The 1,225-nt window shown below is 59.8% G+C and overlaps 1 protein-coding gene across 1 annotated transcript in view; it reads left to right on the forward strand.

Annotated features, from left to right (window-relative positions):
• Window positions 1-6: 6 nt before the first annotated feature.
• FBP1 (fructose-1,6-bisphosphatase 1) overlaps window positions 7-1,225 on the forward strand; it is a 37,845-nt gene continuing 36,626 nt past the window's right edge. The window contains exon 1 of the mRNA XM_011927543.1: window positions 7-222. Within this exon, the coding sequence (XP_011782933.1) occupies window positions 53-222 (170 nt within the window). The 5' untranslated portion in view covers window positions 7-52. The remainder of the gene's footprint in view (window positions 223-1,225) is intronic.

Genomic DNA, 1,225 nt, shown 5'->3' on the forward strand with positions numbered 1-1,225 from the left:
GCCCCCGCACCTGCCGCCGCCGCACCTGCCGCCCCCGCGGCCCGGCTCGAGCATGGCTGACCAGGCGCCCTTCGACACGGACGTCAACACCCTGACCCGCTTCGTCATGGAGGAGGGCAGGAAGGCCCGCGGCACGGGCGAGCTGACCCAGCTGCTCAACTCGCTCTGCACAGCCGTCAAAGCCATCTCGTCGGCGGTGCGCAAGGCCGGCATCGCGCACCTGTGAGTCGGGCCTCGGGCGGGGCCCGTCTGTCTGTCCGTCCGTCTGCCTGGGGAGCCTGCCCGGCGCGCTGACGCTGGGCCCTCTGGTCGTCCTGCCGTCAGCCTCTGTCTGTCCGTCTGATGTCTGAGCGCCTCTCTCGCTCTCCGTCTGGTAACCCCTCTCTCCAGAAGCTGGCTCAGCCTCACTCAAGTTCTCATCCCCTCCCTTGACCTTGGAGGGGCCCACCTGGGGGTCCGTCTCGCAGGTGCAGCCTGATTCCATCCTGCATTCCTCTCCTCTGCCCTGAGCAGCCTGCCTCGTACCCCGCTCAGCCGGCCAAGTGCCGGCACCTGGCCTCAGACAGGAAAATGCTAGCTCAGGTGCCTTCCTTCCCCGTCTCTTCTTTGTCCTCCTTCACTCTTTCTGCAATTAGGCACCCAAGTCAGGTTTGTAATCCAGTGTCTCTGACCCGAAACAAGACTTGTTAGGAGCGCGTGTTCCCCTCCCAAGCAGGCTGGGAGTTCTCCTGTGTGTCCAGAGCCTTTAGGAGCAGCAGGCCTCGTGTGCAAAGGAGCTCCCGTGGGCTGCCCCTTGCTGGGACAGTTGCTGTGCCAGAAAGAGGGAACACCCAGGGCTTCAAAACCCTTATCCGTTTGCAATGGCGGTGTGTGCAGCCCCCACCGAATTAGTGGAAAGCTCAAAAGTTGTTTGTAGAATGGTTTTGAATGCTCTGTGGAGTGCATCTCGAACGTCACTGGGCACCGGAATCATTTGGGGATCGTGGTAAGACGTGTGCCCGCTTTCCATAGCTCTGGGCCAGGTCCAGAGATTCTGCATTTCTGAGAAGTCCTCCTGCGGTGGATGCTGCCCGTCAGATACTGTTTGTCTACTGATCTCATTGTGAGTAGCAAGGGGTCAAGGCGAGTGGAGACTCAAAGGACCCCTTCTTGTGAGGTTTTTTGTAAGTCACACAACATCCTTTCGTTTGTGTTGGTGTGCACAGGTATTTTCTTTTTCTTTCCT

The sequence above is a fragment of the Colobus angolensis genome, unplaced genomic scaffold, assembly GCF_000951035.1.
Source record: "Colobus angolensis palliatus isolate OR3802 unplaced genomic scaffold, Cang.pa_1.0 Scaffold72, whole genome shotgun sequence".
NCBI classification, from domain to species: Eukaryota; Metazoa; Chordata; class Mammalia; order Primates; family Cercopithecidae; genus Colobus; species Colobus angolensis.